Source organism: Cervus elaphus, chromosome 1, assembly GCF_910594005.1.
Source record: "Cervus elaphus chromosome 1, mCerEla1.1, whole genome shotgun sequence".
Classification (NCBI taxonomy): domain Eukaryota; kingdom Metazoa; phylum Chordata; class Mammalia; order Artiodactyla; family Cervidae; genus Cervus; species Cervus elaphus.
Genome location: NC_057815.1, coordinates 94981758 through 94994003, shown reverse-complemented (window position 1 = coordinate 94994003; position 12246 = coordinate 94981758). Strand labels below are relative to the sequence as shown.

Here is a 12246-nt window from a genome sequence, read left to right as displayed (position 1 = left end):
TTATTGACAATGCCAAAGCCTTTGACTGTGTGGATCACAATAAACTGTGGAAAATTCTGAAAGAGTTGGGAATACCAGATCACCAGACTTGGCTTTTGAGAAATCTTTATGAAGGTCAGGAAGCAACAGTTAGAACTGGACAAGGAACAACAGACTGGTTCGAAATAGGAAAAGGAATTCGTCAAGGCTGCATATTGTCACCCTGCTTGTTTAACTTAAATGCAGAATACATCATGAAAAACTCTGGGCTGGATGAAGCAGAAGCTGGAATCAAGATTGCTGGGAGAAATATCAATAACCTCAGATATGCAGATGACACCACCCTTATGGCAGAGAGTGAAGAAGAACTAAAGAGCCTCTTGATGAAAGTGAAAGAGGAGAGTGAAAAAGTTGGCTTAAAGTTCAACATTCAGAAAACTAAGATCATGGCATCCGGTCCCATCACTTCATGGCAAATAGATGGGGAAACATTGGAAACAGTGGCTGACTTTATTTTTGGGGGCTCCAAAATCACTGCAGGTGGTGACTGCAGCCATGAAATTAAAAGACACTTATTCCTTGGGAGAAAAGTTATCACCAACCTAGAGAGCATGTTAAAAGGCAGAGATGTTACTTTGCCAACAAGGTCCATCTACTCAAGGTTATGTTTTTTTTCCCAGGAGTCATGTATGGATGTGAGAGTTGGACTATAAAGAAAGCTGAGCACAGACGAATTGATGCTTTTGAACTGTGGTGTTGGAGAAGACTCTTGAGAGTCCCTTGGACTGCGAGGAGATCCAACCAGTCCATCCTAAAGGAGATCAGTCCTGGGTGTTCATTAGAAGGACTGATATTGAAGCTGAAACTTCAGTGGTTTTGCCACCTGATGCAAGGAGTTGACTCATTTGATAAGACCGTGATGCTAGGAAAGATTATAGGCAGGAGGGGAAGAGGATGACAGAGGATGAGGTGGTAGGGTGGCATCACTGATTCAATGGACATGAGTTTAAGTGAATTCTGGGAGTTGGTGATGGACAGGCAGGCCTGTTGTGCTGCAGTCCATGGGGTCACAAAGAGTTGGACACAACTGAGTGACTGAATTAACTAACTCTAGTAAAATTCCTTGGAAAAAATGACAACTTATCTCAGAAAAATTAACTAATAATAAATGTCATATTTGAGTGCTTAATCTGTGCCAGGTATAAGAAGAAAACCTTTATTTTATCTCTGCTGACTTTGACACCATACTAAGATAGAAATATCATTATCCCACTTTCTAGATAAAAGGAGCTGAGGTTCCAAGTGCTTCAGCAAGCTTCTCAGGACATTCCTGGTAAGTGGTGCAGCCCAGATACAAACCACACCTCTTTCATCCCCAAATTTGTACTCTTAATCATTAGAGTGGACATCACAAAAAGTTTTAGAATGATTCACCACATGAATGAATGAATGAATGAGTGACCCTATGGAACAAATTACCTTGGTATCATTATGTACTTTTCATGAGAAGGATGGAGGCTTGGCGAAGTTTCTATGTAAATAAGGAAAGATGCCCCCCTCTGGGCAGGTGCAGCTATGGTCCAGGGCTTGTGCACAGACATCATATTTGGTGCACATTTGCCCTTCAGGGCACAGCCGGCAAACACTTTTTAGGCTGTAGAGAGAGAGCATTTGACCTCAGGTTCTCTGACTTAATGTCCTTCTCTCCTTCCCTAGAGAACATGCCGTTTCTCCACCAAGTATTCCTCTGTTCCCAGTTGGCAACAAACAATCAGGACTTCTAAGCAGGTGGTAAACAGAAAATGTGAATCACATCTCTGAGGCTATGGATGCTGTGATATGAATAACAATAGTTAGTGTTTAATGAAATGTGCATCTGATATTATGCTAAACACTATACAAGCTTTAGTCTCATTTACCAGTTAGATGGGTAAGGTCATTCCCGTTATGCAGATGATGAAGCTGAGTTCCAGAGCATTTCAGTGACTTTCCCAGGGTTATATAACCAGTACACCGCACCTCAGGCTCCATGTTCTCTGAGTGGCCATGGAATACCATGGTTGTCAGAGTTCTCCTGGCACGCTTCCATTCTTCTCTAGCCATCATCCTCTGGAGACTTTTAACATTCTGGATCTGCCTTCTAAAATCTAGGGTACATGACTGAGCATGCTCAGGGTATTCATACTCAAGACACAAATCCTAAAGTGTCATGGGTATTTTCCCATAACGTTCTGATCATTTCTATTTTATTAATCAATTCTTCCTTGTTGACTAGAATTGAATGCAGAATCATGGTCTTTCTCTAACTTCTGGGAGATAAAAACTCACCAGCAAATGACAAATTCATCAGCTGAGCTGCTTCCTGCAAGCAACATTTATCAGTTATATCCAAGGTGGTTGAAGACACGTATTTTCTAACACATCCTCTGAGCTGATTCTGTGACTTTTGTTAGAAAAGCATCATCCATATTTTCTTTGTGTTGTGGAGATGAGATCTGTGGTATTTTTTTCCTTTTTTTGTCACATTTTTTTTAAGTGAAGTATAATTGCTTTACAGAATTTTGTGGTTTTCTGTCATACATCAACAAGTATTTTTTCCCTTTATTTTTGTTCATCTTTCCCCTGATTCTTGCACAAATGCCTGTCACTTGGCTTCTTCTATCCTCAGCTCTCTGGCTTCCTAGGGTCTTCCTGACACATGTGAGATTCCCATCATGGGCCACAAGCTCACAAGCTTTTCCTTTCCCAGGAAAACGTGGAGTTTTGTTTTAAAAATATCAGATCAGACCAGAGTGGTGGAATATCGAAGGGTCTGCTCAAGAAAGGCATTCCTCTGACTGGAGAATCAAGATGAGAAGATGGTAGAAAACCCTGATTAGACAGAGAAGTTGAGAAATTGGAGGGAAATGAGGATTGTGGAAAGAAGATGTTGCTATTGTCAAAAAAACAAAATATTTCTTTTTTTGCAAACTTGCCATATGTTTGTGTATTCTGTTTTTATCAGTCAGGTAACACTCACAGAGCAGAGTTTCATGAATCAATATTTTTAATCCTATGCTTTGAAACCAGTTGGAAAAATTATATACTAACGTGAAAACAACAAGGAAAACATAAAAAAAAAAATCTGTTTAAGTTTCTACTCTATAATATGCTAATTTTCTGATCTTGAATTAGTTTAACACCTTTTATTCTCCATTTCCTCATGTGTATAATGTGGAGAAAAAGTTTCTAATTGGGCTAAAATCAACTTTCTTATAGAATATTTTAGAATGGATTCCCAAATGCATTTAAGATTTGAGAAACCTCCCTCTTCAATATTAAATGGAAACTTTATTTTTAAGATCAGCTATAAAGGGCTTTATGGTAAAAAACCTACCTGATTTAAAAATTTGTCACTGTTATTTGTGTGCTCTGAGATACATTATTTTAATGTTTTAGTATCAGTTTTTCCATCTTTAATATGGGACTATCGTTCACTTTCCTTATGATGAGGTTTAAGTGAGGTCATGCATTTGAATATGTCTATCAGTCCTGGATGTTCATTGGAAGTACTGATGCTGAAGCTGAAACTCAAATACTTTGACCACCTCATGCGAAGAGATGACTCATTGGAAAATACCCTGATTCTGGGAGGGATTGGGGGCAGGGGATAAGGGGACGACAGAAGATGAGATGGCTGGATGGCATCACCGACTCAATGGACATGAGTTTGAGTAAACTCTGGGAGTTGGTGATGGACAGGGAGGCCTGGCATGCTGCGATTCATGGGGTCGCAAAGAGTTGGACACGACTGAGTGACTGAACTGAACTGAACTGATGGTGTCTTTGGGCTTTGCAAATGATGCTGATGGTAAAGAACACTCCTGCCAGTGCTGGAGAGGTAAGAGATACAGGTTCAATCCCTGGGTCGGGAAGATCCCCTGGAAAAGAGCATGGCAACCCACTCCAGTATTCACGCCTGGAGAATCCTGAGGACAGAGGTGCCTGGCCGGATGTGGTCCATAGAGTCGCAAAGAGTTGGACGCAGCTGAAGCGACTTAACACACATGACACGTGGTATTTTAGGTATCCCTTGAAAGTCTATTTTTTCAGCTATTTTGTTGGATGGGAGTTATTAGGAAAAACAGTGAAGGAAAGTGGTTAAGACTGAAAGTTAAGAAAAATAAGTGTTTTGAATCTGAGATCTGCTGGCTGGGTGAACTTGGGTCAGTCACTTAAGCACTCTGATTTCAGTTACTTTTTCCATAAAAGTGATTGTATTACCTGTATCACATTTAATGAACTACACGACAAAAAAGAACTCTACAAAGTCTAAAAGCCTGTGTCACTGTACGCCTTCAAGATCGTTCAACATTTTGATGCTCACCACATGAAATGTTGTCTGTTTCAGGCACTCTAGCTATAGGAGTCTGAGAAATTTCTACTTGAGTGAAAACGTTTTTTTCCAGATTTTACTCACCTATTTGTAGCTTTCTTCTTATAAGACAATGACTCCATTTCAACACAAAACAAAAGAAAAAAAACATAATGCCAAGAACAAAAACCAAAACCTGAAATACACAGAGTACCTACTGTCAGCATCTGAGCCCACCCCAAACCTAGTGTAAATAATAGCTAGACCTTCAGGCTCAATTAGCTTTCAAGTTTTGCTGGATAGAAATCCTGAAAAATTGGTTTGGGAGGAGATGAGTGATCATGGAGCTTGAACACATACTTGAAATGCTTTTGGAAAGACGGCTAAGGTCCCAACCACCCAGCCGCTGGAACAGAGAGAGAGGGCAGACTTCAAGTTCCTTACCATGACGTCTTCCCCAGCGTAGTAGTTGAGGACCGGGCGCCCACCGGGATGCCTGTCCGCCCAGCCAGTAACATCGTAGACCTTGCGATTGATCACCAGCCACTGGTCAGTCTCCTGACTGTGTCTCTGGATCTCCTGCCAGCTGTACCTGTTGAGGCTTTTTCTGGGCAAGTCGCATTTCTCATTTGCCTCCTGCCTTGCAGAGAACTTGGCTTTCCCACTTTCTCCTGGTTTCCCGTTTGCCTGATGCCTCGCACCTAGGTACATCTGGTTCTCATCTACAAGGCTCTCAGGCTTTTCTTCAAACGTCATTGTCTTTGTACTTTTAGAATTTTAATTCTCACCTGATTGAACTACAGAATGACCTTTTCCCTCTCCTTTTATTCCATGAAGAAAGAAGCCTACACAGAAAACTTTTTAGCCAACTTGACTCTTGGCAAACCTGATAGTGAGCTCCTTCCCAGGGTCTCACTTCTCTGTCCTGAATCTTTTTTGTCCTGATGAAGACCGGACTACCTTCCCCCACCACCTAGAACATTAGTCTACCTTTCTCTCTTCAGTTTTTCTCTCCCTGCTGACTGAGATTTTAGCAGCATTCTTATTCATCATTAAACTTCCCTTAGTCAAAAGCTGGAGCCAATCACAGCCCAGAGGATGTGTGGCCTGACCCCTGGAAGGAGGGGCTGGGCTCCCTGTCTGCTGACCGCCTACACTGGCATCATGCTGGGTCAGGTGCATTAGCTCTCCCCCATGTCTCTGAAAGGAACAGTTGTTTTCATTCAACACATGAGCAGAAGATTTTAAAACCTTTAGGAGGATATGAACGCCTCCTGGAATTGGGAAATGTTCTTTCCTGGTTGTTGTTAAGATTGGAAATTTTCCTTTTATTCTGGTTTTCTCAGATTACTTAAAAAAAAATTTTTTTTCTGTTTTTGAACTGAAGCATAAATACTTTAGAGAATTTTCTGGCTCTCTGTCATACATCAGCAAGAATCAGCCGCGGGCACGACCACACCCCTCGCATCTTCGCCCCCCTTCCTGGTTGCCACGGAACCAGGTGCGCGCGCTCGAGTCACACAGCGGAGTGCGCTTCTGACCGTTGGGCTTTCTCCCCAAGTGTTTACATTTCTGAAGAAAGCATTGTGACTTTAAAATGTTTGCAACACCCAATTGAGGTTACATTGGTTTATAACATTATATAAATTTCAGTGTGGAAAATTATATTTCACCTTCTGAAGCACTACAGCGCGCTCACCACCAAAAGTTTTATTTTCCGTCAGTCACCATACAGTTGACCTTCTTTACCCACTTTACCGTCCTCCCAGCTCTTCCACTAGAGTAGCCACTGCACTGTTCTGTATGTTTGTTTTTAACTTCTTTCATTTCTGTATTCCATAAAAAAGTGAAATCATATGGTAGCTGTCTTTCTCTACTTGATTTTTCACTTAGTGTAATGTTCTCAAGAAAATGAAGTTGCTCAGTTGCGTCCAAGACTTTGCAACCCCATGGACTGTAGCCTACCAGGGTCCTCTGTCTATGGGGTTTTCCAGACAAGAATCTGGAGTGGGTTGCCATTTCCTTCTCCAGGGGATCTTCCCAATCCAGGGGTTGAACCTGGGTCTCCCCCACATTGTGGGCAGATGCTTTGCCATCTGAGCCACCAGGGAAGTCCAAATTCTCAAGGGCCATCGCTATTTCCAAAAGTGTTAAGATTTCATCTTTCAATCATTTTAATTATCTTTTAATGATTTCTGATAATTTTTATCTGTTTTGTTTTCTTTGCTTTATTCTTCAGTTGGCACTCTGCTTTGGTTTTGTTTTACTTATTTATTTATTTATTTTTAGCTTTTTAAAAGTTGTTTGATTTCCTTTTTGGTTTCTTTAGTTTCTTTAGTTGTTCCCTTGTGTTTTGTTTTTTTTTTGTTTTGTTTTGTTTTGTTTTGTTTTTGGTTCTGTTTTCATTTCTTATGTGTGTGTGTTATTTTGTTTTTGTTTCTATCTACAATTTGGTGTTTTGTCTTTTCTTTCTTTTTTCCTTTTCTTTAATCCTCATTGTGGTTTTGATTTGCATTTCCCTGATGACCAGCAATATTGAGCATCTTTTCATATTTCTGTTGGCCATCTGCATATCTTCTTTGGAAAAATGTCTATTCAGTTCTTCTGCCCATATTTTAACTTGGTTGTTTGTTTTTTGGATGTTGAGTTGTATGAGCCATTTATGTTGAGTTGTTTAGATCTCTTTTTGCTCTTATCATTTGCAAATATTTTCTTCCATTCAGTAAGTTGCTTTTTTGTTTTGTTGGTGGTTTCTTTTGCTGTGGAAAGCTTTTAAGTAGGTCCTATTTGTTTATTTTTAGTTAGTTATTTATTTTATTTTTTGCTGTGCTTGGTCTTCATTGCTGAGTGTGGGCTTTCTCGTGTTGCAGTGAGCAAGGGGCACGAAGTGACCTCCTTGCTGTGCGGTGTGGACTCCAGGCTCACAGGCTTCAGCAGGTGTCTTGTTGGCCCTAGAGTGTGGGCTCAGTAGTTGTGGTTCAGTTGTAGCTTAGAATCAACAAAGATAATGGCTTGGGGATGGATTTTTCTGGTTCAAAATGATATTGTCCTCATGGTTGGTAATTGACTGAAGAGATAAAGCATTGGCAGGGATAGAAACAATTCTCTAACTCCTACTAAAACCTAAGGGAGTGTTGGTCTCATCCCTTGAGCCAATGTCCTAAGAATACACAGGAAATAATTCTAAAGTTGGAATTTAGCTGTCTCTGTGGTGTGGTGTTGTGTTTTTGAGATGACTCATGCTTTGGAACATTATTCTGAAAGAATGAAGTTAGATTCTGGTTTATAGACTCCATGGTGGGGACTGGGCTGAATGACAGGTATAGCCAGTAAAAATTTTTTATGAAACCAAGTAGAATTGGTAATTCATGGTGGGAGTATATGATTATGTAAAAACAGCATGTGGTTTTTTGAAGAATGGAATTTCCTCAGCTAAGTTTATTGCATCTACCATGACCTTGTCAGTAACCTAATGTATGTGATCTTTGAACTTACTCCTTTGCACCTGGGCCACATCCAAATCACAATATTTGTGGTATGGTGATAAACAAAATGGGCTCTCCTCTCACAAGTAAAAGAAACACGCCCAGGAACAGAACATTTGTTTGAAATGATGGTGATCATGATTTGACAATGGTAAAAACCAGTCCATCCTAAAGGAGATCAGTCCTGGATGTTCATTGAAAGGACTGATGCTGAAGCTGAAACTCCAATACCTTGGCCACCTGATGCAAAGAGCAGACTCATTTGAAAAGACCCTGATGATGGGAAAGATTGATGGCAGGAGGAAAAGGGGACGACAGAGGATGAGACGATTGGATGGCATCCCCGACTCAATGGACATGAATTTGGGTAAACTCCAGGAGTTGGTGATGCACAGGGAGGCCTGACCTGCTGCAGCTCATTGGGTCACAAAGAGTCGGACTCGACTGAGCGACTTAACTGAACTGAACAATAATAAAACATTTATTAAGCACCAAAGATGTATCAGCAGCATTCTAAACCGTTCACTTGCATTAGAGAGGTGAATTCTCACAACAATCCTATGAGACACACTAAAACTTGAGTAACTTGCTGTTATTTACACAACTCACAGTGGCAGGACTGGCAAATCATTTACACAATGACTAATCTGCTAGCCACAGTTACACTTAACCGTGAAACTTCCTTCTGCTGCACAAAAACTTTGTTTCTGCATTATGCTTTGTTTGGGAACCTTCTTACTTTACCTGGCCAGGAAAACATCTATATATCCATTAAGACTCATTTAAGGAAACCTGAATATTTCTTTAAGTCTCTTGTGTTTTCTTGGTACTTAGAATATTTCACTACCGACTAATGTTCATATGGGCCTGTTTGCCTTCACTGCTAATCTCTAGACAATTCTTGCTTCTTTTTATCCTTGGGACCAGGTCAATGCATAATAAATGCTTTATGAGTGAATAATGAAAGAATTACTATAAGAGCTTAATTATTTGAGCAGAGCCATTTTCAAACAGTAAGCAGCCCAAATGAACTGTCCTCAGAGAAGTGCCATTGAAGAATTGCCCAGCCTCTGATGATGTAGTTCAATTGGAACAACTATGTCTCTGTAATGTGACCCTTCTCCTCTAAGCCACAGAGGCTGATTCAGGAGAGCTACTCAGCTCCAGCTGAGCCAGGGAACTTCTTTTGGAATTAGCTATTACCCCGAGAGCGCCAGGCTGCGACAGCGCAGGAGTGGCGCAGAGGAGCTTCCCCACTCCGAGGTCACCGGCGGCTGCTGAGACGACCTACCCCACGTCAGAGGTCAGGGGTGGCTGCCAAGAGGAGCAACCCCATCTCCAAGAAGCAGCGGCTGCACGGGCGCAGGAGGGCAGAGAGGAGCTTCTCCACGTTCAAAGTCAGAAGGGGCGGCTGTGAGAAGATACCCTTCGTCCTAGGTAAGGAGCAGCGGCTGCGTTTTGCTGGAGCAGCCGTCAACAGGTAACCCACGTCCAAGGTAAGAGAAACCCAAGTAAGACGGTAGGTGTCGCAAGAGGGCATCAGAGGACAGACACACTAAAACCATAATCACAGAAAACTAGCCAATCTGATCACAGGACCACAGCCTTGTCTAACTCAATGAAACTAAGCCATGCCGTGTGGGGCCACCCAAGACGGTCGGGTCATGGTGGAGAGGTCTGACAGAATGTGGTCCATTGGAGAAGGGAATGGCAAACCACTTCAGTATTCTTGCCTTGAGAACCCCATGAACCGTATGAAAAGGCAAAATGATAGGATACTGAGAGAGGAACTCCCCAGGTCGGTAGGTGCCCAATATGCTACTGGAAATCAGTGGAGAAATAACTCCAGAAAGAATGAAGAGATGGAGCCAAAGCAAAAGCAATACCCAGTTGTGGATGTGACTGGTGATAGAAGCAAGGTCCAATGCTATAAAGAGCAGTATTGCATAGGAACCTGAAATGTTAGGCCCATGAATCAAGGCAAATTGGAAGTGGTCAAACAGGAGATGGCAAGAGTGAATGTTGACATTCTAGGAATCAGTGAACTAAAATGGACTGGAATGGGTGACCCTTATATCTACTACTGTGGATAGGGATCCCTTAGGAGAAATGGAATAGCCATCATGGTCAACAAAAGAGTCCAAAATGCAGTACTTGGATGCAATCTCAAAAATGACAGAAAGATCTCTGTTCGTTTTCAAGGCAAACCATTCAATATCATGGTATTAATGATACCATGATTAATTATGATACCATAATGGCTTGATTAATCCAAGCCTATGCCACAACCAGTAACGCTGAAGAAGCTGAAGTTGAATGGTTCTATGAAGACCTACAAGACATTTTAGAACTAACACCCAAAAAAGATGTCCTTTTCATTATGAAGGACTGGAATGCACAAGTAGGAAGTCAAGAAACACTGGGAGTAACAGGCAAATTTGGCCTTGAAGTACAGAATGAAGCAGGGCAAAGGCTAATAGAGGTTGGCCAAGAGAATTCACTGGACATAGCAAACACCCTCTTCCAACAACACAAGAGAAGACTCTACACATGGACATCACCAGATGGTCAACACCAAAATGAGATTGATTATATTCTTTGCAGCCAAAGATGGAGAAGCTCTATACAGTCAGCAAAAATAATACTGGGAGCTGACTGTGGCTTGGATCATGAACTCCTTATTGCCAAATTCAGACTTAAACTAAAGAAAGTGGAGAAAAACACTAGACCATTCAGGTATGACCTAAATCAAATCCCTTATGACTATACAGTGGAAGTGAGAAATACATTTAAGGAACTAGATCTGACAGACAGAGTGCCTGATGAACTATGGACGGAGGTTCATGACATTGTACAGGAGACAGGGATCAAGACCATCCCCATGGAAAAGAAATGCAAAAAGGCAAAATGGTTGTCAGAGGAGGCCTTATAAATAGAGGTGAAAAGAAGAGAAGCGAAAAGCAAAGGAGAAAAGGAAAGATATTACCATTTGAATGCAGAGTTCCAAAGAATAGCCAGGAGAGGTAAGAAAGCCTTCCTCAGTGATCAGTGCAAAGAGAAGGAGGGAAACAACAGAATGGGAAAGACTAGAGATCTCTTCAAGAAAATTATAGATATCAAGGGAATATTTCACGCAAAGATGGGTTCGATAAAGGACAGAAATGGTATGGACCTAACAGAAGCAGAAGATATTAAGAAGAGGTGGAAAGAATACACAGAAGAACTTTACCAAAAAAAATCTTCATGACCCAGATAATCACGATGGTGTGTCACTCACCTAGAGCCAGACATCCTGGAATGTGAAGTTAAGTGTGCCTAAGAAAGCATCACTACGAACAAAGCTAGTGGAGGTGATGGAATTCCAGTTGAGCTATTTCAAAACCTGAAAGATGATGCTGTGAAAGTGCTGCACTCAATATGCCAGAAAATTTGGAAAACTCAGCAGTGGCCACAGGACTGGAAAAGGTCAGATTTCATTCCAATCCCTAAGGAACACAATCCCTAAGAATGCTCCAACTATCGCACAATTGCACTCATCTCACACGCTAGTAAAGTAATGCTCAAAATTCTTCAAGCCAGGCTTCAGCAATATGTGAACCGTGAACTTCCAGATGTTCAAGCTGATTTTAGAAAAGGCAGAGGGACCAGAGATCAAATTGCCAACATCCGCTGGATCATCAAAAAAGCAAGAGAGTTCTGGAAAAACATCTATTTCTGCTTTATTGACTAAGCCAAAGCCTTCGACTGTGTGGATCACAATAAACTGTGGAAAATTTTGAAAGAGATGGGAATACCAGACCACCTGACCTGCCTCTTGAGAAACCTGTATGCAGGTTAGGAAGCAACAGTTCGAACTGGACATGGAACAACAGACTGGTTCCAAATAGGAAAAGGAGTACGTCAAGGCTGTATATTGACACCCTGCTTTTTTAAATTATGCAGAGTACATCATGAGAAACGCTGGGCTGGAAGAAGCACAAGCTGGAATCAAGATTGTCGGGAGAAATATCAATAACCTCAGATATTCAGATGACACCACCCTTATGGCAGAGTGAAGAAGAACTCTAGAGCCTGTTTATGAAAGTGAAAGAGGAGAGTGAAAAAGTTGGCTTAAATCTGAACATTCAGAAAACTAACGCCATAGCATCTGGTCCCATCACTTCATGGGAAATAGATTGGGAGACTGTGGAAACAGTGTCTGTCTTTATTTTTTGTTCTCCAAAATCACTGCAGATGGTGATTGCAGCCATGAAATTACAAGACACTCCTTGGAAGGAAAGTTATGACCAATCTAGATAGCATATTAAAAAGCAGAGACATTACTTTGCCAACAAAGGTCCATCTGGTCAAGGCTATGGTTTTCCCAGTGGTCATGTATGGATGTGAGAGTTGTACTGTGAAGAAAACTGAGCGCCGAAAAATTGATGC

At 41.4% G+C, this 12246-nt stretch overlaps 1 protein-coding gene across 1 annotated transcript in view; it reads right to left on the bottom strand.

Annotated features, from left to right (window-relative positions):
* The window catches only part of LOC122700551 (fatty acid desaturase 2-like protein FADS2B), a 40691-nt gene extending 35602 nt beyond the window's left edge, over positions 1–5089 (bottom strand). The window contains exon 1 of the mRNA XM_043913503.1: positions 4778–5089. Coding sequence (XP_043769438.1) covers positions 4778–5089 — 312 coding nt within the window. The remainder of the gene's footprint in view (positions 1–4777) is intronic.
* Positions 5090–12246: the final 7157 nt, after the last annotated feature.